The 23,825-nt window shown below is 44.5% G+C and overlaps 1 protein-coding gene across 1 annotated transcript; it reads left to right on the top strand.

The window, feature by feature from the left end:
* Window positions 1-5,514: 5,514 nt before the first annotated feature.
* KLHL42 (kelch like family member 42) lies at window positions 5,515-23,424 on the top strand. The gene is made up of 3 exons (XM_052640760.1): window positions 5,515-6,389; window positions 17,771-17,964; window positions 22,973-23,424. Exons 1-3 carry the CDS (start codon window positions 5,515-5,517, stop codon window positions 23,422-23,424), a joined length of 1,521 nt encoding a protein of 506 aa, XP_052496720.1.
* Window positions 23,425-23,825: the final 401 nt, after the last annotated feature.

The raw sequence follows: 23,825 nt of genomic DNA, 5'->3' as shown, positions 1-23,825 counted from the left end.
AATAATAAAGAGGATGACAGTCGAAAGGCTGATTAACTTAAAAAATTTCTCCTGAGCAAACATTAGAATAAGTCTTAACCTTGCATAAGCTACATAAAATACACTAAAAATAATAAATATTTTATTCTAATAAGCTTCTTTTAAAAAACAAGTTTCAGTTGCTTACCTGCAAACAGGCTTTCATCTGTTCAGAGGAAAAAGGGAAGAAAGGCTTCCTAAAGGCAAGAACAGGAGACAGAGGAGGAACAAAAGAGTGCTCCCTGTTTTCCCCTGAGATTCCAGTAGCTGTTTGGATTAGTCCAAACCCTGGGGACATAAACCGGAAAGTCAACTTTCTAACCTCCACATCTTTCAGTCACATTAAATGTGGCTTCTTTTCTGTGATATATAATTCCTTGAAGTGCTCGTGTTTCTGGCAGGGGTAAGGGAACAATCCACAGTTGTTTAATCCTTTTGCTCTCAAATGATGTTCACGGGGTGATCAAGGTTGCATTTTAAAGAATCTACAAGTTCCAATGTAAAAGCAGGCTTTAAATTTTTTAAAACAAATTTTGGGGTGTTTGTTATACACTGAGTCTGGAAACAGGTAACTTCTTGGAGCCGGCTATTTTGAAAAGGAGAGATTAAAAGCAGGACGGGGGTAGGGGTCGGGGGTGGGGGTGGGGAGAGAGGGAGAAGACTACAATGAGCTGAGGTAGGGCCCGGAACCATCCTCCCAAGAGCCTGATTCAGTAGCTCTGAGATGGGAACCAGAGTTCTTATCTTTATATGAAGTGTCTCAGGTGATTTCCTAAGATGTCTGGAAAACACTGAAATAAGTGAAAGTTTTGGCTTCACGAAGATGCTCAGCATGAATTAAATAGAGCCATTTTAAGAACTGTTTACTTTAAACATTTAAATTGCCCCCATGCTTTAATGAAAGCAAGAAATTTCAGTCTTTCTTATTAAAAAACAAAAAGGAAACAACTGTTTTAGAAATACAGGAGGGACTAAAAAATAGATATAAACAATTTTTAAGTGGCAGTGAGGTAACAGCAATTTAGGTAACTAAATTCAAAAGATGTTTGAAAAACAGTCAATATTTCATCTTTTTTACAAGATAGTAATTGTAGTATTTACTTAACATTTTCATTTCACCAGTTCAGAAAATTGATGGAAATCATTTTTTTAAAATGGGGCCTGAGAAATTGGAATATATCATTAATTTTTCTTAAAATGTTTTGTTTTTATTAAATGAATATACAAATGACAATCCACCCAGTGGGCAGAGGAACCTGGCGGGCTGCAGTCCCCAGACACAACTGAGTGACTGAGCCTGAGCATGCACTTTAAAAACCCAAATCATACAGAAAAGTACAAGAAGAAATAATAACCATCCAAGATCTTACAATCTTAAATCTTTTGGTAAACATCCTTCCAGACATCTCCATAAAAAAATACATGTGTACAATTTTACAAAAAATGGATTCATACTGTTTCAGAAACTGTTTTCAAAAAATCCAATGCAAAATCATATGTTCAGTGTCTCTAAAGAAAGCTCTGCATCCGAAGTTGTAACAGTTCTACGGTATTCATTCTACTCATATACCAAAATTTACTCTGCACCTCAACTTCCTCAGCTGTAGAAGAGTATTAAAACAGATTGCAATCCATGTAAAGCACTTACAACATATAATAAACATTCAATAAATGTTAGCTACTGCTATTGTTATATGTTGTTTTTCAATCTTTTATTATTCAAAGCAACACTGTGATAAACATCTTGTACTTTGATTTTTCTCTCTTCTAGGTCAAAAGGTATATTTTCCATAAATTCTTTATTTTTCTTTTAAAATCTTTTTATTTTTGGCTGTGCCAAGCAACTTAGTTCCCTGAAGAGAGAAAAAGTGAAAGTTGCTCAGTCGTGTCTGACTGTTTGCAACCCCATGGACTGTAGCCCACCAGGTTCCTCTCTCCATGAAATTCTCCAGGCAAGAATACTGGAGTAGGTAGTCATTCTCTTCTCCAGGGGATCTTCCCAATGCAGATCAAACCCAGTCTCCTGAATTGCAGGCAGATTCTTTACTGTCCGAGCAACCAGGGAAGTCCATTAGTTCCCTGACCAGGGATCAAACCTGTGTCCCCTGCAGTGGAAGTCTGGAGACTTAACCACTGGACCACCAGGAAAGTCTCCATAAATTCTTAAAGAAATAGTCTAACTTTGTGTTTGACCCTTACTTTAGATTTTAGTAAAACAGACTGTTATGTGTTTGAAGTGAATCATGGTGCCACAAAGGTCAGTCAATAACAGATCAATCAATAACAGATCTATAAAAGTGTATTTCCAGTTATAGACAAGCAACATTTTCATGAAGCTTAATAGTAATTTTAGGTCTTTGGTAAATAAAGTTTATAATGTTTTGACTGCATTTCTAGCTTAACAGAAAACTTACTTTGTGAGTTATTAAAATGATTCGATCTTTAAGAAACTTTCAATTCTAAATGACGTTACTATCATGTCAGGGGCCAATACAGGATCAGCACCTAGTACTGGCAAACTGACACCTTACATTACCTGCCTAAGATCTGCTCTGATAATATTATTGGGCGTGAATTATTTTCTAATGCATGCGCTTCTATGAGCGTGATCTTTTTTCACTTTGGTCCATTTTTAAAAAGCAAGAAAACACCAGTCTAACGCATATCTATGACACCTGGGAAACAAAAGCATCCACTGGTGAAAGATTCTAAAGGGACTGAGGAAACACTAACAGCCTGTTCTTAGCTGACCCACTGAATCTGGCATTGTTGCTGAAGGAGGCACAAATTCCAGGTTCAAGACTCTTTGACACAAGGGGCACCTCCTGGCCAAAGTTTCCCAGCCTAACACTGGAAGTGAACCATTGCCTTTCCAAACAGGATGCTACTGTCATGATCACGCACCCACAAAGAACCTTTGATGTCTCCACTACTTGCTTATTGAGAACAGAAGTGTGAGAGGTCCCATGTGAGACTGGAGCTTTATCAGTAATGATCTAAAGGCCACGTCAAACAAAGGGAATGCTAGAAGTTTTCCCCAGCATCCAAGAAAATACCTTGAAAGAGGCAAGTCATAGGTCCATCCTTGTTTCCTTCACTTTTCCCAGGGAGGCCAGAATCCACTAGAATTTTCTTCCCTGTCTTTAAATTTTTAGTTCCTTCTTCATAGTGTAGTATAAAGAAAATAAGGGATGACAATATCTCATGATGAAGCTGCTAAATTACACAGTGTGTGTGTGTGTTCAGTCATGTCCGACTTTGCGACCCCATGGACTGTAGGCTTCCAGGCTCCTCTGTCCATGGGATTTTCCAGGCAAGAATGCTGGAATGGGTTGCCATTTCCTTCTCCAGGGGATCATCCTGACCCAAGGATTGAACCCAGGTCTCCTGCCCTGGTAGGTGGATCCTCTACCACTGCCCCAGGTGCGCCACCTGGGGAGCCCTAAGTCACACAGAAAGAAGCACCATGTAACTGAACACTGTGTTGGAATGATTTCATGTTTTAGGATATGACTTCCTTCTCTGGTTTTTAACCTTTCCCCTCCTTAACATAATCGCTTCCCTGGTGCCTCTGTGGTAAAGAATCCACCTGCCAATTGAGGAGATGGGGGAGATCCCTGGGTTGGGAGGATCCCCTAGACAAGGAAATGTCAACCCACTCCAGTATTCCTGTTCAGAAAAACCCCATGGATGGAGCAACCTGGTCTGTGGGGTCGCAAGAGTCTGAAATGATTCAGCAGCTGAACAAACAACAACTTCCTAACAGAAGTTAATCAGCACTGTAGGAGGTTATCTTTTGTTGAAATATGGGGAATTGTAGTCATGAAGAAGTTACTATATAACACTTTGTCATTCATGAAGAAAGATGAAGCTTGCTAAAAAAATCCAAGGACATATTTTCCCCAGGTTGAGGACTACTATATTTGGCTCTCAGTCTCTGGGCAAAGAAAGTTTCCAAGGAGCTTTTGTTAAGATAAGAGTGAACACACACACACATACACACATACACTATTGCCCCCCAATCCTAACCCTTCTTCTACTCAAAGGTAACCTAATAAGTATCACCACCTACTCCCCCTTTCTAGAATTCCCTGGTAGCTCAGACGGTAAAGCGTCTGTCTACAATGCCGGAGACCCGGGTTCCATCCCTGGGTCGGGAAGATCCCCTGGAGAAGGAAATGGCAATCCACTCCAGTACTATTGCCTGGAAGATCCCATGGACAGAGAAGCCTGGTAGGGTACAGTTCATGGGGTCACAAAGAGTCAAACACGACTGAGCGACTTCACTTTCACTTCCCCCCTTTCTAGGATTAATTCTCCTCTTAGAAGTAACACAAGATCCTTATATGAGGTGCGGTTTCTACTTGCGGGGTTCAGTGGGAGAAGATGGGGAAGCAGTAGCCTTGCTTAAGTGGTCCTCAGTTGGCCAGGGTCAGGGAGGTCAAAGGGTGGACAGAAAAGCCACCTCTGTAGGAAAATACGAGCAAAAGTCGCCAGACCTTTTTGCCCAGAGGTAACATTCCAGGGTGGCTAGTCCCACCAAAATGAAGCCGGGAATGCAATGGCTGTTAGAAAATATTTTGAAGGAAGGCAGCTGATCTACGTTTATTGAGTCGTACTTCTTTTAATAGCACGAAGAGCACAGGCCCTAGCAGTGCGCACACGCTCCTCTGCTTCGCAGCCCTGCACAACCTGCGGCCATCCAGCAGGCCCTTCTTCCTGCAAGATGGCTCCTCCACGATGACCCTTCCGAGGAATCAGCCCGAGGTGCCACCTACCCGGTCAGGGACGGCCCGCGGGGCTCCGTCCCCACCCGAGACCCGAGGCCGGACTCGGTCGGATGCGCCACCCCATGCGTGATGTCTTTTTGACTCCCTAGACCTCGACTCATTTCATATCCTTCCTTCCACGCCCCTTTCTCTTGCGTTTCCTTCCCGCTGGTAAGGCGCGGTGGAAGGCAAGGCTTCCTCTCGTGCCCCGCGAGCGCGGAGCGGCGCTGCAGCCCCGGCGGGCAGCAGGGTCACGGAGCCCGGCGTGCGGGGGAGGACGCGGGGAGGCGCCTTCCCGGCTCCCGAGAGCCGCCGCCTGCTGCCCTCCCTGAAAGCCGCAGCGCGCGGCGGCTGCGGTGGCTGAGGTCCCGCGGGCGGAAGTGAGAAGCCGGGCGTGGCAGGAGGCTGCGGCTGGGGGCTGGGATCCCCTCCCGGCTGACGGCCCGGGACGACCCGAGCGGGTAGCGCGCGCCGCCCCGGCCTTTTTAGGCGCGGACCGAGGCCGGAGGGGCGGGGAGGAGGGGGGGCGAGGCCGAGCCACCGCTCCCGGGACCGGGAGGTGGGGCCGCCTCGGCCCGGAGAGGCTGGGCGGGGGCGGGCGGCCCCGCACCGCCGCCGCCTCCTCCCCGCGCTCCGCGGCCACCCCCGAACCCGGCGAGCGCGCGCGGGTTCGGGAGGCGAGCGCGCAGAGCTGGCGGGAGACCCCGCCGCCCCCGGTCCCCCGGCCATGTCGGCCGACGAGATGGTGCAGATTCGCCTGGAGGACCGCTGCTACCCGGTGAGCAAGCGAAAGCTCATCGAGCAGAGCGACTACTTCCGAGCCCTCTACCGCTCCGGCATGCGGGAGGCCCTGAGTCCCGAGGCCGGGGGCCCCGAGGTGCAGCAGCTGCGCGGCCTCAGCGCCCCGGGCCTGCGCCTGGTGCTGGACTTCATCAACGCGGGCGGCGCCCGGGAGGGCTGGCTGCTGGGCCGGCGCGGGGAGCCGGGCGGCGGGGCCGAGGAGGAGGAGGAGGACATGGACGAGGCGAGCCTGCTGTCTGAGCTGGTGGAGGCGGCCTCCTTCCTGCAGGTCACGTCCCTGCTGCAGCTGCTGCTGTCCCAGGTGCGGCTCACCAACTGCCTGGAGCTGTACCGCCTGGCGCAGGTGTACGGGCTCCCCGACCTGCAGGAGGCCTGCCTGCGCTTCATGGCTGTCCACTTCCACGAGGTGCTGTGCAAGCCCCAGTTCCACCTGCTGGGCTCTTCTCCTCCGGCCCCTGGGGGTGTCAGCCTGAAGCAGAGGCTGAGAGAGGCCCGGATGACCGGGACTCCCGTCCTCGTGGCCCTGGGGGACTTCTTGGGGGGACCCCTGGCCCCTCACCCCTACCAAGGGGAGCCCCCGTCCATGCTCAGGTACGAGGAGATGACGGAGCGCTGGTTCCCGCTGGCCAACAACCTTCCTCCCGACCTGGTGAATGTCAGGGGGTACGGGGCCGCCATCCTGGACAACTACCTCTTCATCGTGGGCGGGTACAGGATCACCAGCCAGGAGATCTCCGCGGCGCATTCCTACAACCCCAGCACCAACGAGTGGCTCCAGGTGGCCTCCATGAACCAGAAGAGGTAAGCACCCGGCCAGCTACTGCGTTCCCGCGCATCCACCTGTTCCGGAAGCCATACCCCTCAGGTTGACTCCACTGGAGTCAACAGCAGTCACTGGAGGTTGTTCTGAGATGGGAATGGCTTGCTCAGGAGTGTTGTTGGCCTTGACTCTGGCAAAGTTCCCGATGAACTAAGAAATTGCAGAGAAGCAGAGGCCCCCACGGAGGTCAGCTCGCTGAGTGGTTTTCCTAGCAAGTATTTTGCCTTCAGACACATTGCCTTTTTTGGGTTTTCCTAGAAGGATACTTCCAAAGAAAACTTTATTTAATTTTGCTTTTATTTTTATTTTCTTTTAGGAACTAATCCTGATTATAATGACACACGGGGCAGTAACCTGTAACACTGACTTTGGATGTTCTTGTTGATGACTTTGGAGCTTACCAATCTGTGATCAGAAATAATCATTAGACTTCTACTAATACTAGCTATCCAAGATTACCTTTCTTGTTTTTTATTCTCTTTTGCATCTCACTTTTCTTCCCAGACAGTCTTCATCATGGACCCAAGACTTGAGCCTGGCATTGGTCACCTGCAGAATTAGAACATGATCATCCACCCCAACCTTCTCCCTTCCCATCCTGCAAATCCCTCTCAACATGCACTTGGGTGACTTGAAGAAAGGAAAAGGAAGAAATCAGGGGCAGGAAGAGGGAACAGAGTCAGGGATGGAATAGGAAAACAAGGGCAAAGAGTATTACAGGAAGAAGCATTAGGAAAAAAATAACAAAACACCAATGGCAGAGCCCAGGATGGCCCAGAGCCATTCAGAAGTGGGGAGAAGAATCAATGTAACTCAAGGAAGGACAGGCATGCCCTTTCTTCTGGCCCATCTGTGTCCATCTCAAGCCCCCACCCCCCCACCGTGGTTCCTGCCCTGAAGTGTGGAACAAGGAGTTGGGGAACTCACAACTGCGCAAAGAAAGTCTTAACAACAATGAGAAGGTCATTACACAGATTTACTTGACTTAAGATGCCCCTCTAGGCTGAGTGGGGGAGGGTACACTGGCTTTATTTCTACTATAATATAAAATTCAATTTGGAACTTGGTGTTTGTTTTCTCATGGTAAAAAATGCATAGTTGTTCTAGAAAACATGGTAAAAGGGCAAAGAATGAAGAAGCAGAAAGACTGTCACTTTTCTCATCCGAGTACTAACCAGGCCTAACCCTGCTTAGCTTCCAAGATCACACATGTTCAGGGTAGTATGGCCATAGACAGAAATATCATTGCTACTACTTCCTCCTTGCGGGAGGTGATGACCATCCACAGGTCGGCGTATTTTCTTCTATCCCCTCTCTAGTGCATTATCTACACTGCTGTATTGAAAATCTGATGTCACAGTGTTACTTTTAAATGGATTCTAAGAGTTTTTGTTGAAGCAAGCAAGGAACATGCAGTGGTGACAGAAGATGCCGAGATCAGGGTAGAAGGGCCAGCAGGCTGGCACCTCTGCTCCCGTGTCTCCTGCTGTACATTTGGTGCTCAGCACACAAACCCAGCTCCACAGCTCTTAACACAGCACCTCACATGATTCTTTTTTCTCCCCAAATCTCTGGTAGTCCTTCTCTGCCACCCCTGCAGGAACTCCTTACTGTCCTCTTTAGGGAGGAAAAAAAAAAAAGTATTCCAGTAATGCATGAATACATGCTTAGAAAAATTGCAACTGACATTGAAAAACCATGGAGTAATACATAATGTGTATCTATAGACATATTGGAGAAGGAAATGGCAGCCCACTCCAGTGTTCTTGCCTGGAGAATCCCAGGGATGGGGGAGCCTAGTGGGCTGCCGTCTATGGGGTCACACAGAGTCGGACATGACTGAAGTGACTTAGCAGCAGCAGCATAGACATATTAATGTAAATATATAAATACATAATATGCATGACAAATGTATATAAATATAGTAATGGTGGTTTACAGGGGAAAATATATATGTATGCATATACATGTTGGAGTATATATGCATCTTATACATATTTTTACTGCAAAATTGTTTAGCTTATGCTGATTATTATGGCCCTTGGTATTTCCACTCTGAGAGTTTTTTTCTGTATCAGCAAATGTGGACCCACCTCACTCTTGTTAATGGCTGTGTAGTATTCCAGCCTATGGATGCACAATACTGTAATCAGTTCTTCCCTTATCATGAGCATTTAGGTCACTTCCGTTGGCCATTATAAAAATCCCATATTGAACATCTTCGAATATGTGTGCCTATCTTAGTTGGTATACGTTAGCTCTATATGGCAAATGCCTGGAATCCCTGGATAGATGGAACAAAGTATACATGGATTTAAAGTTTGCTAGCTCCTGCCAAGTTTCTCATCAAAAATTGATCTAATTACCTCTCTTAGTAACAGTGTTTCAGCTTGCCAGGTTCCTAAATTCTTGCCAAGATAAGACATTATGAACATTTTTTATCTTTACCATTATAATGGACAAAAACACTGGTCTGAATGTCTCTGCTTGGAGGAGAGATTGTTTGTTTCATATGTTTATTGGCCATGTGTATATCTTTTATAAATGGCCTTTCCCAGTTTTTAAAAAATTGACTTACCTTTTTTGTATTCATTTTAGAAATTCTCTTCTTGTATATAGAAAATAACTCTTATCTATTAGGTAATGTTGCACATGTTTTTCATCTGCCTTTTTTTTTAATCATAAAGGTCAAAAATGAAACGCCAGAAGTGACCAGGCAGGTAGAGCCACTGAGTAGAGGGGTTTGGAAGGGTTATGGTGAACTGGAGAGTTACTGCTGCTGCTACTGCTGCTAAGTCGCTTCAGTCGTGTCCGACTTTGTGCGACCCCATAGACGGCAGCCCACCAGGCTCCGCCGTCCCTGGGATTCTCCAGGCAAGAACACTGGAGTGGGTTGCCATTTCCTTCTCCAATGCATGAAAGTGAAAGTGAAGTCGCTGAGTCGTGTCCAACTCTCAGCGACCTCATGGACTGCAGCCTACCAGGCTTCTCCGTCCATAGGGTTTTCCAGGCAAGAGTACTGGAGTAGGGTGCCATTGCCTTCTCCGGGAGAGTTACTAATCCACCGCAAGAGGGCGCCACATCGCGACCACAGCTGTTATTGCCATAGGCGTGAGGAATGGTGTCGCCAGACATCTCAATTTTTAAACGTTGGCACCGTACTCCATTTAAAAAGCAAGCAAGTCGACAACAACAAGAACTGGCCTTGTGAGCCTCCAGTTTGGGGCTTCATGTTTATAGGAAAGGGAACTTCCCTGGTGGCTCAGATGGTAAAACATCTGCCTACAATGTGGGAGACTCAGGTTCAATCCCTGCGTCGGGAAGATCTGGAGAAGGAGATGGCAACCCACTCCAGTATTCTTACTTGGAAAATCCCATGGACGGAGGAGCCTGGTAGGTTACAGTCCATGGGGTCACAAAGAGTCAGACACGACTGAGCAACTTCCCTTGCTTTTGTAGGAAAAGCGTTTCAATATTTTGTAGTCAGTTTTGTCATCTTCATCCTATGAGCTTTTTATCTTGCATAGGAAGGGCTTTCTACAAGGAAAGCTTCTACTAGCAGAGCCCGTGTCTCTCTCGTGCTCTGTTACTTTTATAGTTTTGCCATTTTACATTTACATCTGAATATTTTGGGGGGTTTTAGGTTATAACATGTTTCCTGAATGTTCTGTAATCTTGGTTCTTCACTGTGATTTGCTAAACCAGTTATCCTATGCTAATTTCCCTGTTTCCCAGTGGGCAGTTTAGCCATTCCTATATTAATAACACATTTTAAAATTTTTGTAGCTTGGGAATCTATTTTATTGTCTTATAGCACAGAGACCCATTTGTTCTGTTTTATTTTAATTCTCTTGGTTATTCTTGGTACATTTTCTCCTTCAGATATACTTTAGAATCTTCTTGTCAAGTCCTGTTAGAATTTTGATTGGAATTACCATTGTATCATAGGTTAATTTGAAGGAGGATTCACAGTTCTCTGATACTTTGCAGATGGAAAAATGGTTTGTTTTTCCACGTATTTTGAGGGGTTTTGGTCCTTCAGGAAAGGTTTTTTTTATTACCTTTGTCTGGTCTGTTTTTGTTTGTTTGTTTGTTGTTGTTATATGTATTTTCAAGTTATTATTATTCTTTCTACGCAGATACCTTTTTTCATTATATTTTTAGAATTGGGTACCATATTGGAATTTTAACTTTCTTTTCTCCTTCATACTTTGACTCAGATCTGACATACTCTCAACCAGGATTCCATCCCCGAACCCTCAACTGGACTAAGTGATGAAATGCCATGCTTTCTTTTCTAGCATACTCCTCACCCTGAATTGAAATTTTCTGTTTTTGCTTTTTTCTTTCTCTTCTGATTGGGACCTCTTGCTTATTCAATGCTTATGTATATTCAAACTGCTAACATGATAAGCAATAAATGCTTTAAATGCATGGCTTTTTTTGAACTGTGGAATATATTTTACATTCAGTTCACTTCAGTTCAGTCCAGTCGCCCAGTTGTGTCTGACTCTTTGCAACCCCATGAATCACAGCATGCCAGGCCTCCTTGTTCATCACCATCTCCTGGAGTTCACTCACACTCACGTCCATCAAGTCCGTGATGCCATCCAGCCATCTCATCCTCGGTCGTCCCCTTCTTCTCCTGCCCCCAATCCCTCCCAGCATCAGAGTCTTTTCCAATGAGTCAACTCTTCGCATGAGGTGGCCAAACTACTGGAGTTTCAGCTTTAGCATCAGTCCTTCCAAAGAAATCCCAGGGTTGATCTCTTTCCAAATGGACTGGTTGGATCTCCTTGTAGTCCAAGAGACTCTCAAGAGTCTCCTCCAACACCACAGTTCAAAAGCATCAATTCTTCGGCACTCAGCCTTCTTCACAGTCCAGCGCTCACATCCATACATGACCACTGGAAAAACCATAGCCTTGACTAGACGGACCTTAGTCGGCAAAGTAATGTCTCTGCTTTTGAATATACTATCTAGGTTGGTCATAACTTTTCTTCCAAGGAGAAAGCGTCTTTTAATTTCATGGCTGCAATCACCATCTGCAGTGATTTTGGAGCCCCAAAAAATAAAGTCTGACACTGTTTCCACTGTTTCCCCATCTATTTCCCATGAAGTGATGGGACCGGATGCCATGATCTTCATTTTCTGAATGTTGAGCTTTAAGCCAACTTTTTCGCTCTCCTCTTTCACTTTCATCAAGAGGCTTTTTAGCTCCTCTTCACTTTCTGCCATAAGGGTGGTGTCATCTGCATATCTGAGGTTATTGAGATTTCTCCCGGCAATCTTGATTCCAGCTTGTGCTTCTTCCAATCCAGCATTTCTCATGATGTACTCTGCATATAAGTTAAATAAGCAGGGTGACAATATACAGCCTTGACATACTCCTTTTCCTATTTGGAACCAGTTTGTTGTTCCATGTCCAGTTCTAACTGTTGCTTCCTGACCTGCATACAGATTTCTCAAGAGGCAGGTCAGGTGGTCTGGTATTCCCATCTCTTGAAGAATTTTCCACAGTTTCTTGTGATCCACACAGTCAAAGGCTTTGGCATAGTCAATAAAGCAGAAATAGATGTTTTTCTGGAACTCTCTTGCTTTCTCCATGATCCAGCGGATGTTGGCAATTTGATCTGTGGTTCCTCTGCCTTTTCTAAAACCAGCTTGAACATCTGGAAGGTCACGGTTCATGTATTACTGAAGCCTGGCTTGGAGAATTTTGAGCATTCCTTTACTAGCGTGTGAGATGAGTGCAATTGTGCGGTAGTTTGAGCATTCTTTGGCATTGCCTTTCTTTGGAATTGGAATGAAAACTGACCTTTTCCAGTCCTGTGGCCACTGCTGAGTTTTCCAAATTTGCTGGCATATTGAGTGCAGCACTTTCACAGCATCATCTTTCAGGATTTGAAACAGCTCAACTGGAATTCCATCACCTCCACAAACTTTGTTCGTAGTGATGCTTTCTAAGGCTCACTTGACTTCACATTCCAGGATGTCTGGCTCTAGATTAGTGATCACATCATCATGATTATCTGGGTTGTGAAGATCTTTTTTGTACAGTTCTTCCGTGTATTCTTGCCACCTCTTCTTAATATTTTCTGCTTCTGTTAGGTCCATACCATTTCTGTCCTTTATCGAGCCCATCTTTGCATGAAATGTTCCCTTGGTATCTCTAATTTTCTTAAAGAGATCTCTAGTCTTTCCCATTCTGTTCTTTTCCTCTCTTTGCATTATTGTAATAAAAGTGAATGTATGTTTTTGTTCTTTTAAAAATGTAATATTACAGTGAATATTTTTATTTTATAAGTCATTATAGTCATTTTAGTTACTTAGAATTGCTGAAAAATAATAGTAAGTAACATTTAATTGAACATTTACTCCGTACTAGGTACTGCCTAGTACCTAGTACTCTGTACTACTGCTTTGCGTGTATTGTCTCACTTATTCTTCTCAAGGATTATATTCGGTCCCTATTTTACAGAAGCAGAGACTGAGGCACAGAAAGTAAATTGCTCAAGGTGTGTAAAACGTGGAGTAGTGAAAGGGTTAGTGCTCAGTCATGCCTGACTCCTTGCGACCCCATGGATTGTAGCCTCCCAGACTTCTCTGAGCATGGGATTTTCCAGGCAAGAATACTGGAGTGGGTCGCCATTTCCTTCTTCATGGGACCTTCCCAACCCAGGGATTGAACCTGGGTCTTCTGCTTTGCAGGCGGATTCTTTACTATCTGAGCCACCAGGGAAGCCCTACTTAGAGCTTGGTTACTCTACTTTTTAAAAAATTGGTCAAGGTGTGTAAAAAGTAGAGTAACCAAAATTTAAATATTCATTGACTCAATATAACCATTTGGAGCATTTAGAAGTTTTAGCTTAATGACTGATGGTGACTGTCTTCATGAAAACCTTTAACTTTTCCTTTTAAAAATTATTTTCTTCCGAGAAGTCGTGCTCAGATATTTCGTGATCCTGGGTTGCTTCTCAGAATTTCCTCGCGTGTCTGTCAGCCCTCACCACAGCCTCTGTGCCAGCCTCGTTCTGGTCACTGTTGAATAAACCACACGATGATATGGCTCTGCCCTGAAGGAGTTTATAGTTGAATTTAGATGATGAGACAAATAAAAGTGAAGCCTGGAATGGAATTATTGCTGGATAAGGTGTCCCACACAGGCTCCGGAAACACTGGAATTTAGGAGACTGGAAGAAACAGTGGAAGAAACCTGGAGTAGAAAGGGCAGATTTTGACCCCTGGTTACACAGCGTTTCACATCTACCCCATTCACTTGCCTTTGCCGAGCTAACTGGACCATTGACAAAGGGATCAAAGACAGAGCAGCCTACTTTCCATGGGGACAGAACAGTAAAATGATCCCATAATCTTAAATAACAAGGGACAGGTGGGAACTTAGACTCCCCTGGGACTGGGAGATTTATAAAGCTCTTTGCACCCTGGAGAAAATGATGCTAAATGACCAGTGGTGAACCAAAAAAGAAAAGGAGAAAAAAGAAACTTTTAGGATTGTGCCTTCTACTTGAAAATGGCAGTGATTACACAGCACTGCTGGAGGGGCTGCTTTGAAGTCCAAGCACACAATTCTGCCCAGGGGTCTGAACGTGGATTTGATCTCTGGAGTTGTCAGGATGCAACCCTGCATGTGTAGACGCTTGTGTGCCCACAAACTTGCTTGCTTCCCTTCCTCGCTTTAATCTGTGATACCTTGCAGGAACTGGCCCTGTTGCAGTCATTAGTTGGTTACCTTCTCTATTTCTAGAGTTGTCTCTAGTCTCTTCTGTTGCCCTGTACCCTTGCTCTGAAATCAGAGTAGGGTTGTTCCGCATGTGAGTACAGCAAGGCTGGGAGAGAAACCTACCAAACAAGTCCTTGGCCTGGAAGGAATTACACTTGTCAACTTTGGCTGTCCTCTTTCCTCTGAGCCAAAGTTTATTTTAGAACTTTTCTAGAGTAATGGAACCTTTGAGAAATTTTGTCTTCTATGGTGAATTGCAGTGGAGCCTCAGGATAGCATGAAGTAAAGTGTGTCAGTCACTCAGTCTTGTCCAACCCTGAGACCCCATGGAATTCTCCAGGCAAGAATACTGGAGTGGGTTGCCATTCCCTTATCCTGAGGATCATCCTGACCCAGGGATTGAATCCAGGTCTCCCGCATTGCAGGCAGATTCCTCACTGTCTGAGTCACCAGAAAAGCCCCATGAAGTAAAGAAAACCATATGTCTATTCGCCTCCTCCCCGCACCCAGTATAATTTTGGCCAGCAGTTTAAATTGCTTTGTGTGTTAGGTTTTCTCAGAGATGGTTGGTAGTAGGGAGCAGGCTTGACTACTTCTGTCTTCTAACCTTTCCTTCTCCCCTTACTGGTCTCCAGGGCAACCTACTATGTGGGGAAGTAGCATAGCAGAAGGAGGAGACAGAAGGCCCTAGTGGTCCACAGACTGCACCATCTTTCTCAAAGAGCTTGGGAAAGGACAGGAGAAAGGAGCGAGCTTTTTGCTCCAAGTTTTACCCTAAGAGTTACAACTTTTCTAAGCAGCAAGACCTGCTGGTAGTTTACAGTTCTTGAGCTCTTACTCAGGGCTGCATGTTGTGGCCAATGCTTTAGCAGTCCTCCAGGGCCTCTGTAAGGTGGGCCTTACTGTTGGCTCCATTTTCCCCAAAAGGAAACTGAGGCACATTTCATTGAGTGGCACTCCCAGCCTCTCAGACCCCAATCATCCTGTGTAGCTACTACAGCTACAGTGGTTATAGTAGCTCTTGTTCGTCTTTGATACCTGTGTGCTGGTGGTTAGCATAGTTCATGTTACTTAACTTTGAAGGATTTCAAGAGCTTTTAATTTCTTCTAAGTGAAGTAGAGACTAGATCACCATCTAATTTTTCTCACTTTCATTTCTATCCACTGTTTAAGTCAAGTATGTAGCTACAGCAAATAATTATTTGATTTAAAAATCCTTTTTGCTTTCTGAATGGAGGATGTCAAGGATCAATATTAGGAAAAACCCTATAAAAGTGATAATTAAAATAATTGCTATCTTGGATTCATACCTTTACCCTGCAGGATGTGAAGAATGGAAGACTTACTTTCAGAAAATGGAAAAGGGCAAGAATTTATGGACATGAGGGTACTTTGTACAGAAATCCAGCACTTTGTACTTTGTAGCCAGTGATAGCTGCAATTGTGCGATGAGAAACTAATCCTCCTGAGATTAAGAAATGCACAGAGACATGCAGGCAGTGATTTCTTTCTGTAGATTACCCTTCTTAACTCTTAACAATGTGTTGTTCTTTTCCCCCCTTCACAAGCGGGGAAACTGAGACTCAGATCAGCTGAGATTCAATGCCTTGTTCAAGGTCACAGAGCTGTTTAGCAGGAGGCTGAGACTTCCCCATACAAGCCTGGGTTCATAATCCTTGGCCGTCTGCCTCTTCATCAAGTGGCCTGTGTTTGGGTGGCAATGTCATCATAAATTCAATATTTAAAACGTTCTCTTTTCAAGTGAATTTGAGCATATTGGGGTCTGGAGAGACGGAGTTGTTTACTTTTAACTGCCTGTTCGTTCAGCCTCAGAAAGAAGTCCCTTACATACTGCACAGGACAAATGATTATGCTGGAAGAATATCAAACACTGTTTTGATCTTACAAAATTTACTATCTGTGTACCTTTGGGGAACAAAAACAAATTGTGGGCTGGTAAAATTTAGTGCTTATTTACAAGCTTTATTTCCTTTGGTTCCCCAAATTTACACACACAGAGAGGGCATCACGGTCAGATTTTAAGGACCACTGGCAGCAGGAAAGGTAAGCACCGTGAATCAGGGACCCCCCAGTAACTGCCACCCCGGTGAAGTCTGTTGGCAGGAAAAACTGAATGGCTGATTGGGTTTAATGGACAGTGTGAGGTTCTTGATGAAGAGTACTCTGGTCACTCTCTGATTTGAAAAACACAACAAAGCTAAAACTCATTTAAATGTAAACATTACAGGAACCATTGAAAAAATCCTAGTTTTTTAGTAGGTGGCTATTACGAACATACATTCTATATCATAATGTGTCATTGTTTATTAAACATCTGTCCAGCATGGCTACTTGTTCATTACCGCTTTTTAATCTACCCTCTTCCATGCTTTTTTTCCATTTGAACATTTAGAGCCTCTGCACCCCCATTCTTTAGGAGGACATTGTTACTTTTGACAAAAGCATTGTGTTGGTACTTTCTGATATGCTGTGTGCTGTGGTTGTCTCCACCGCCCTGGGATGGGTGTGCTTGACACACTTGAGACGAAGGGCAGATAGCCAGAGCAGGTCCAGAACCAGGTCTGCAGCTCTGTGCCGCTGCTCGTATGAGTGCAAAGTTGAGACCGTTGCATGTATCACAGTCAGCTCACCCGGCACTTCCAAATGCTTATCCTTCCTGGCCTTCAGGGAGTCCATTAATCCCTGTACTACAGTGAAAGAAATTAATTTTTTCTTTTCTATCCAAAAGTCATGAGACTTTTATTTAGTATCTGAGGCCAATAAGCAATGTAATTGTATTACTGAATATGAATCTTAAAAGCAATACATTTCTCTTTTTAAAATTGTTTACTCTTGTGATAGGTGAGCATTTGTTGATATTTGTTATTTGTTGAGATCAAATGCCAGATCAAAATATTTCTGTTTAGTTCAGTGCTTACCTCCCTCTACTTTGTATGTTGCAAAGCAATGTAGAAGATGCCCTCATATGAGGATGGGTGAGCCATCTGCTTGAGTGAGCTCATGGTAAATGGGTGTTCGGACCACCCTGTAGAAAACATATTGCATGTGCTTGTCTGTGTAGGCAGTGCTGATGTATACCTAGGATGGAGCCTACCCCCTGAGAGTAGAAACGGGCAAGGGAGTAGAGTGGGTACTTGCTCCCACTCTTGAGAGAGTATTGAGTTTATTTTTTAATCAATCTACTTATTATTGAAGTACAGTTGATTTACAGTGTTGTGAGTTTTTTATTTCTGAGTGAAGTATTTTTTACAACTGTATTATTTTTTGATTGGATACAGAGGTCTTGAGTTTAGCATATACAAAGTATCTTTGATTCTAGGTTTAAACTAAGCAAGATTAGTCCTTGTTAAATTGAATTGCTTACCTTCAACAGCTAAAGTTTGGAGAATGCAGCATTCTTGTGGCTTCTTGGGGATGGGTGAAATCTTGGATGCTATTCCATCATTCCTCTGTCCCCAGGCATAACAGCACCCCGCTTGGAGAGCTCATTTCCTTCAAACACCCAGCAGATTCCACACACAGCTTTAGCAGATTGTGCCATGGTGTTTTGAGTGATCAGAAGAACTGACATTGTGGGCGTTTGCTTCTCTCTTGCAGGTCTAACTTCAAGCTCGTGGCTGTTAATTTCAAACTCTACGCCATTGGTGGGCAGGCTGTTTCTAATGTTGAGTGTTACAACCCTGAGCAGGATGCCTGGAATTTCGTGGCACCCTTACCAAACCCTCTGGCTGAGTTCTCTGCGTGTGAGTGTAAGGGGAAAATTTATGTCATTGGAGGATACACTACCAGAGGTAAGTGAAGGCCTGGAAAGTGGTCCTCCTCCATGTGAGCTTTGGCAGCCTGGGGGAGGACGGGAGGGACTGGAGGAAGCCCTCTAGTGCACACCAGCCTGATGTTATGTATTGTTTACTGTATATTTACATATCTGGAAAAAAGAGCATCCTTTGGGACATCAAAGAGGGGTCTTTGATGCCTTTGTATGAACATGAAAATTGCATGGTGTGGGGGGAGCTGTGAAGAAAACATGTATTTTCTTCTTCCTGCATCCTTGCAGGTCTTTCTTTTCACTTTCTCCCTTGTGTTTGGGCACAAACATATGGGGTACAGATTCCAGAAATTCAGCTCCAGGCTGTTCAGGTATCATAGGAGGAACAAAAGCACTTTCTTGACCAGCAGTGGGAGGTGGTTGTGCTGCTTATTAAACCATACATATGTGTTTTCTGGGCTTTCCTGGTGGCTCGGATGGTAAAGAATCTGCCTGCAATGGGGGAGATGTGGGTTCGATCCCTGGCTCGGGAAGATACCCTGGAGAAGGGAATGGCAAGACACTCCAGTATTCTTGCCTGGAGAATTCCATGGACAGAGGAGCCTGGCTGGCTACAGTCCATGGGGCTGTAAAGAGTTGGACACGACTGAGTGACTAATGGGCTTCCCAGGTGGTTCTAGTAGTAAAGAACCCACCTGTAAATGCAAGAGACTTAAGAGACGTAGGTTTGATCCCTGGACCAGGAAGATCCCCCGGAGGAGGGCATGGCAATCCACTCCAGTATTCTCCTCACCTGGAGAATCCCATGGACAGAGAACCTGGCGGGCTACAGTCCATACAATTGTAAAGAGTCAGACACAGCTGCAGTGACTTAGCATTCAGTACGCACATGTATTTTCTGCTTTGTTTGGTGGACATTTTATAGTTAATGATTTGAAAATAACAAGCTTCTCCAGTAGGTTTTATGCTCCTGGTCTTGGTAGGGAGCATCTCATAGCTTGTAAAAAAAATTTTTTTTTATTGGAGTATAATTGCCTGAAAGCTCAGTTGGTAAAGAATCCACCTACAAAGCAGGAGACCCCAGTTCAATTCCTAGGTTGGAAGATCTGCTGGAGAAGGGATAGGCTACCCACTTCAGTATTCTCGGGCTTCCCTGGTGGCTCAGCTGGTAAAGAATCAGCCTGCAATGCGGGAGACCTGGGCTAGATCCCTGGGTTGGGAAGATCCCCTGGAGAAGGGAAAGGCTCCCCACTCTAGTATTCTGGCCTGGAGAATTGCATGGACTGTACAGTCCATGGAGTCAGACACGACTGGGTGACTTTCACTTTCATTAGTTGCCTTACAATGTTGTGTTAGTTTCTCCTGTATAGCAAAGTGAATCAGCTGTATGTTCACAAATATCCCCTCTTTTTTCAGATTTCCTTCCCATTTAGGTCACCACAGAGCACAGAGTTCCCTGTGCTATATAGGGTGTGCTCATTAGTTAACTATTTTATACATAGTATCAGTAGTGTATATATGTCAATCTTAATCTCCCAGTTCATCCCACCCCTTCTCCCCCCTTGGGGTCCACATGTTCCTTCTTTATGTCTATGTCTGTTTTGCAGAGGTTTTGTGTTTCTGTTTTGCAGAGAGGTTCATCTGTACCATTTTTTCTAGATCCCCTATATGTTAGTCTATGATATTTTCCTCTTTCTGACTTACTTCCCTCTGTATGACAGTCTCTAGGTCCATCCTCATCTCTGCAAATGGCATGATTTCATTGCCTTTTGTGGCTGAGTAATATTCCATCGCATATAGGTACCACATCTTCTTTATCCATTCATCTACTGATGGATATTTAGGTTGCGTCCATGTCTTGGTTGTTGTAAATACTGCTGCAATAAACACGGGGGTGCATGTGTCTTTTGGAATTTGTCTTCTGGAATTTGAAAACCATGTGTCTTCTGGTTTTCTCTGGGTATACACCTAGAAGTGGGATTACTTGGTCATATGGTAGTTCTATTTTTAGTTTTTTAAGAAAGCTCCATACTGTTCTCCATAGTGGCTGTATCAATTTACATTCCCACCAACAGTATAAGAGGGTTTCCTTTTCTCTACAAAAATAAATGACCAGCATTTATTTTTCATAGATTTTTTTGATGATGGTCATTCTGACCCATGTGAGGCGACATTATATTGTAGTTTTGATGGCATTTCTCTAGCAGAGAAGTTGAGTGTCTTTTCATGTGCCTCTTGGCTAACTGTTTGTCTTCTTTGGATCCTCTTCTGTCTCTTACAAGGACACACTTCTCCTTGGATTTAGAGCCGCCTGGGTTATCCAGAGGATGGTCTCTTCTTTAGATCCGTAACTAAAGTTACATCTGCAGAGATCCTTTTTCCCGAAAAAGTGACATTCAAAGGTTCTGAGGGTTAGAAGATGAACATATCTATCCAGGGGCCACCATTCAGCCTGCTGTAGGTGGTGTTTTTATTTATACATTTAAGGATGGTGACATGGGAAGAGAAGCGCATGGAAAGCAGTGAGGTTTTTCTTTTTCACACCAAGTTTTCATCATTTGTCCCTTGTGACTCTCCGCTGATGATAAGATATCCTTCCACTTTTCCTTTACAAATAATTGAAAGAAAATGAAACCTAGCAGTCACTTCTTTCACATCAGCATTGGTGTTCAGGTTACAGTGGTCAACTTTATAGACTTAACTAAGCCATAGACCCCAGAGAATTCCTGTGTGCGCATATGTACCCCTGTGTGTATCTGTGTGTCCTCTCTCCTAGGAAAGTAAATACAGTTATTTACTTTTGCACATTTCTAAGAATTCTGATTCCTCCCTAGATTTTGTGACACAGAATGTGCCCTGTGGGCTGACCCAGTGCACACACAGCCCTTGGTTTCTCTTCTACCCCAGAGTCGGGAAGCCCTGACAGGCAGCACTGTAACCCAAAGACGACTCTACTGGTAGATTTCCTAGTTTTTCCATGACCCTGGCTGAGCAAATGTTCTTTAGATTTGACCTGGAAAACCCTTGCTTGTGTGTTTTCTAGTTTCACAGGCCACTACTAATGTGCCTTCTTCACTTGGGCCACCCACTGTGATCCCTGACCCGGCTTCCCTGAGCCAAATCCCCATGACAGGATGGTTAGGTGACGTGGATGGATGGCTGTTTGTCCAAGGGCTGAAAATGAGTTTTCTACTATGAGAGGGCAGGCAGCTACTTGTCCTCTGAAGCCCCCTCCTCCTCTGCTTGGGCTCATCCCGGCACTTCCTAATAGTTCCTTGTCTTTCAAATAAGACATCATAATTGCCATGAAAAAAAAAATCAGGAATTGAAGTTGGGTTTTTAACCTACTCACTTAAGTCAGATGATACTTTCAAAATTTAGTAAGAGATAATTCATCATTTTTATGATAACTGTTTGATTATTTTAATTCTTTGGCCAGCACTGAGGAAATGAAATTCAATAGAAAGTAGTAGTAACCATTAAAGGGAAGAGGGGTGATTTGTTAAATGTCAGAGTCAACTCTCAATGTAAATGCAAAAAGATCATTCCACCAACTCAAACCTCATCATGGCCTGAGCCCTTGTTGGGTGAGGAGAGAAAACATTTACAGAAGACCTGGAAGGACCTTCAAACCTGGACCTGAGAAATAAATACACTGACGCTTGGCCAGAATAAGTCCTTTATTCATAGGATGGGGAACCAGGTTACTCAGGAGTACTTGTTGGTAGATTAGTAACCAGACTCTCTAGTGCTGTCTCCTAGAATGTCCCCTTATCCCCTGTGCCCTCGTCAAGGCACTTGACTTGTAGCAGAGAGCACGGTGGAGCTTTAATTACAGCCCTCTGTGGGTGGGTCCTTCTCTCAGGAGGAAGTACTGCTCCCAGTCTCTGCAGCGATCAAAAGGCTGCGGCTTTCGTTGAACGTCAGTTCCCAAGCTGACCTGTCTCTCTACACTGATGTTGTTGTTTAAAAAACAACAAACAGAAAGTTCATTCTTTCGGATAATTCAGAGAATTTTTAAATTTTTTTTTTTTTTTGCTGAGGCGAAAATATTCCATTTATTCTTCCCTTGAGGAAAGAAAGAATAAAAGAACAATTTTTTAAAAAAAGAAAAAGGAAACTAGATATTTTCAATTTCACAAGCATTTTTCAAAAAGACTAGGCAACATTTTTCCATGAAACAGGTATTAACTGAAAATGATGTTAGGGTGGTCTTTCCTCTACCATCCAATTATATCCACACAATAATTAACCATCTCAGGACTTCCTGGTGGTCCAGTGATTAAGACTTCTCATTCCAGCATAGGGGGTGTGAGTGCAATCCCATATGCCTCAGGGCCAAAAAAATCACAGAACATAAAATAGAAGTAATATTGTAATGAGTTCAATAAAGACTTTAAAAAATGGTCCATGTTAAAAACAAATATATATGTGACCATCTCTTGTGAAATGAGCAAGGGGAGGGGGAAGACAGTTGGGAAACAAAATTGCCATGCGATTCTGGCTTAAAGGCCAGAGGTCAGATTTTTTTTCTCGCATCTCTGCTTCCTTTCCTTTAGACGGCTCCAGAGATCCCGCCCAGCTCACTTGGCTTGTGTCATAGAATCTGTTGTCAAGAATAGATCCTCTTGGGGCTCAGCCTGTCACTTGCGTTAGGCAGCCACTCGTTGTTAGGTACTGATGGGGGCTCTCTGAGCCTCGGATTCTTCCTACACTGGCCTGGTGGTTCTCCAAGGTGCAGGGGTCCCAGGGAGGAGCAGGTGCTCTGTCACAGCGGCTCATCTCTCCCTGGCCCGACCGGCTCTGAGAGCCAGCCCGGGAGGGACGTGCCTGAATGCCAGCCCAGTGGGGCGGATTCTACACGGATCTCCTGCCAGCCATTTCCCAAACTCTTTTCCCAACTTCGGCTTTCCGGAAGCAGTTGGGCCTGTGTGAGGCAGTCATTCAGGCGGAGGCAGGCGTGCACGTCCAGCCGGGCGGCTGGTGGCGCTCCCCCTGGTGGTGTCCTCACGCGGCTGCTCTCTGCCTTTCAGACCGGAACCTGAACATCTTGCAGTACTGCCCCTCCGCCGACCTCTGGACTCTTTTCGAAACGTGCGACGTCCACATCCGCAAGCAGCAGATGGTGTCGGTGGAGGAGACCATCTACATCGTGGGGGGCTGTCTGCACGAGCTGGGGCCCACACGAAGGGGCAGCCAGAGCGAGGACATGCTCACCGTGCAGTCCTACAACACCGCCACCCGCCAGTGGCTCTACCTCAAGGAGAACACATCCAAGTCGGGCCTTAACCTGACGTGCGCGCTGCACAACGACGGCATCTACATCATGAGCAGAGACGTGACCCTGTCCACCAGCCTGGAGCACCGAGTTTTCCTCAAGTACAATATCTTTTCAGATAGTTGGGAAGCCTTCAGGCGTTTCCCAGCTTTTGGACACAATTTGCTGGTCTCTTCTCTTTATCTGCCCAATAAAACAGAAACCTGACTGAACTGACCTAGAATTGAAACAGAAACCTGGTTCAAGGCCAGAAAACACAACTGTCCAATTTCCAGAGAGACTGATTTTCAAAGGGAAAGTGTGAGTTTTAGGTCATTTATACAGAAGCTGTAAATAAGCTTACTTGAACTAATTACTTGAAAACTTGTGAGAAAAAAGAGAGACCAAGTTTATTATTTTTTTAATTATTGATTTTTAAATTATGGGAGCAAATCCATGATAATGTTTTTTGTACAAATGTGATACCCTTGGGCCAATGTCTGAAACTGATCTTCAAAAAGAAGATTCATTGTGCCTGTTTAGTAAAGGGCCAAAGTCAAAATTGGTAAGAATGCTAAAGATGATTTTTAAATCTGTTTTATTTAGGTCACTTGAAATATCATTGATAC

Source organism: Budorcas taxicolor, chromosome 5, assembly GCF_023091745.1.
Source record: "Budorcas taxicolor isolate Tak-1 chromosome 5, Takin1.1, whole genome shotgun sequence".
NCBI classification, from domain to species: Eukaryota; Metazoa; Chordata; class Mammalia; order Artiodactyla; family Bovidae; genus Budorcas; species Budorcas taxicolor.
This window is presented reverse-complemented; position numbering and strand designations above follow the sequence as displayed.